Source organism: Henckelia pumila, chromosome 2 (assembly GCF_033568475.1).
Source record: "Henckelia pumila isolate YLH828 chromosome 2, ASM3356847v2, whole genome shotgun sequence".
NCBI classification, from domain to species: Eukaryota; Viridiplantae; Streptophyta; class Magnoliopsida; order Lamiales; family Gesneriaceae; genus Henckelia; species Henckelia pumila.
The window spans coordinates 94,442,209-94,444,822 of NC_133121.1; the positions used below are offsets into that span (position 1 = coordinate 94,442,209).

At 32.8% G+C, this 2,614-nt stretch overlaps 1 protein-coding gene across 1 annotated transcript; it reads right to left on the reverse strand.

The window, feature by feature from the left end:
* Positions 1-735: 735 nt before the first annotated feature.
* LOC140884841 (uncharacterized) lies at positions 736-2,137 on the reverse strand. Its single transcript, XM_073291716.1, has 2 exons — positions 2,012-2,137; positions 736-1,376 (listed from the first exon to the last, which is right to left on the reverse strand). Exons 1-2 carry the CDS (start codon positions 2,067-2,069, stop codon positions 742-744), a joined length of 693 nt encoding a protein of 230 aa, XP_073147817.1. The 5' UTR covers positions 2,070-2,137; the 3' UTR covers positions 736-741.
* Between the last annotated feature and the right edge of the window lie 477 nt (positions 2,138-2,614).

Genomic DNA, 2,614 nt, shown 5'->3' on the forward strand with positions numbered 1-2,614 from the left:
CTTAATTCTAAAATTTAATTCACGTCTTGTTTGAATGTTTTCAAATTTGGAACAAAAATGCATAAAAGGTTTGATATTTTAAATCATAATCAAACTTATACTTTATAATATGATCAATACATTACGGGTAACCCATGCCCTTTTTTCACGTTGATGCTAACACCAAAGTAGTGCTGACATGACATCGGTGTAGCGTTGGCGATTTCAGACACGAACAAAATAATATAAATCTCTACAATTGATCCAAAATGGGGAATCTAACGTGTGATCCTGATTCCAAATTGTAGACAAGTACAATATTTCATCGTAGCACATTATATCAAATATAGGATCAGGAGTCAAAAGCATGAAGATTTATCAAACTATATATAAATTTGAAGTATATGACAATCTAATACCACAGGGATATACCAAATGATGGCCAAGTATAGAACATATGCTCATAGGAGCAGTGCCCATGCAAGCTCTTAGAACGGCAAATGCCGGATCATCATTTGTCAATCTTGTGAAGTCTCAAAAAGCAACATTATCATATAGATAAAACACAATAACTGGTTATATATCATTTATCCATGATCCAAAACAACACAAATAGAACAATGTTTATCTTTGACGCACATTATTTGGCTCAAACTTATAATTAACTCACTTCAATGCCCTCAAGGCAAGACAGAGAATAACACAAGAAAACAGGAAAATTCAACCTAGTCTCATTAGAATGTTCGATAAATATGGCGCACATCACAAGTTATTGAAGGCAGACTCATGAGCTTGCATTTGAGAGGCCAATTTTGCCAATAATGCCTTGTTGTGGCAGTGCTTCAATTCAACAAAATAGAGATTACCATTAGCCTTAAAAGTCACAAAAGGCCTCTTTGTCTCTGCAGGTCGAATATCTGCATACTTTATGGTTCTTGGTATGTGTGTTGCAAACCATGATAGCATCTCCACCTCAAAGCTGTCTGAACCTGGTTGCCATCTCAGTTTGTGTATGTAAGGGCTCATAAACCAGTGAAAGGCAGCGGTAGTAGACGCACAAAGGAATATAACGGTAGATGGCACTGCCCCCTTTAGAATAACATTCATGTCAGGTGATGTCATGAAAGTGATGACGGGCCCTAACGAAACAGAGAGGCAGCAAGTAGAAAGGGAGAGGAGCTTCACTTTCTTGATAGCACTTGATATGGGACCGTAATAGACTTCCATTTCTTTATTCTCCTCTTCTTTCCTTGTCTGAGGTCCAATACTAATCTTGTTGGCGACTTCAGATGTCGTAGCTCGAGATGACATTCTTTTGTAAACTTGGGCAAATTTCAAGACCGGGTTGGTGTCAATTTTGGCACCATTTTTTTGGGGGCATGGACTAAACCTAGCCACTACATGCAAATAGAAACATTAATCTCAATCAAAAACCAACAGCCAATATATTAGCTTCTGGTAATTACAAATGAAAATGCTAGTGTGATCATTTAGTTCAAACCAATATTTGTTCGTTGCAACACAAGTTCATCACACAAGATTTTCTCACTATTTGTGGTCTTTTAAAAGGGAGGCTATTTAAAGTTTTAAACATCTTCTCATCACACAAATAGGGGTGCACGCCGATCATGAGTTGGAGAGGGAAAGAAACAAATACTTACCCAGACCGAATGAGTCGACCAATAAAGAAAAATATGCTCCTACCCTTTTCACAACCGATGCAGAGCACATAATCAAACTTCGAAAAACACCAATTTGCCGTGTGTGATACTTGCATTTCCGCATTGTTTGTGAAAATGGTAACATAGAGAACAATAGTACAACAAAATCAAATAAATATTCTGAAATTAGATTTGTATATACATCACAACCAGGTGAAGTAGCTACTTCATTTTTTAACGGCGATTATCAGGAAGTAGAATCATTTTGAGACCTCCAAAATCCATAAAATCGGACATCATAAAAATCCTCGAATTAGAATAGTACTGCTCAAATGAAATGATGTACGAATAGGAAAATGATCAAGAGATACCTGAAGTCCATGTTCTCGTTTGAGATCGGGCCAAACGAAGGAGAGCCCCTGTGGCCATTTCACTTCTTCCGATAACCTGAGAAAACTATAACCCCGAAATGTTTGCAATTTTAGGCTCCGATTTGGTTTGGCAAGGTTGAAGTGATAAATAATATACAGATAACTAATTATAATAAAAAATAAATAAAAAATGACAGTGATTATTATATTTGATTTTATTGATAAAATATAATTTATTTTATTTGATTGATTAAATTTTATATAAAAATATAAATTATCAGTTTATTTATTTAATAATAAATAAAATATAAATAATATTTAAGAGATAATATAGTAATTTAAATTAAATGATTTGATTGATTTAAGATAAATAACTAATGATTCAATTGATGTAAAATTATAATTAATAGATATATAAATAATATGATTAAAAAAACGCGAGATTAGATAAGATAAATTTATACATAAATTATTAATATTTAAACCAATCAGAGACCAGGAAATAACATTTATTCACCATTTCCTTTTTTAACCCAAAAAATATTATATTCATTTATTAAAAAATATATATATTTTTTAATTTTTTTACTTATATTTTTATTT

Bases quoted from the DNA above. Each gene is read 5' to 3' on its own strand.
- LOC140884841 (XM_073291716.1), bottom strand. From the start codon at position 2,069: ATGGCCACAGGGGCTCTCCTTCGTTTGGCCCGATCTCAAACGAGAACA. The intron at 1,377-2,011 runs GTATCTCTTGAT...ATTTGCATGTAG, and splicing joins AACGAGAACATGGACTTCAG to TGGCTAGGTTTAGTCCATGC.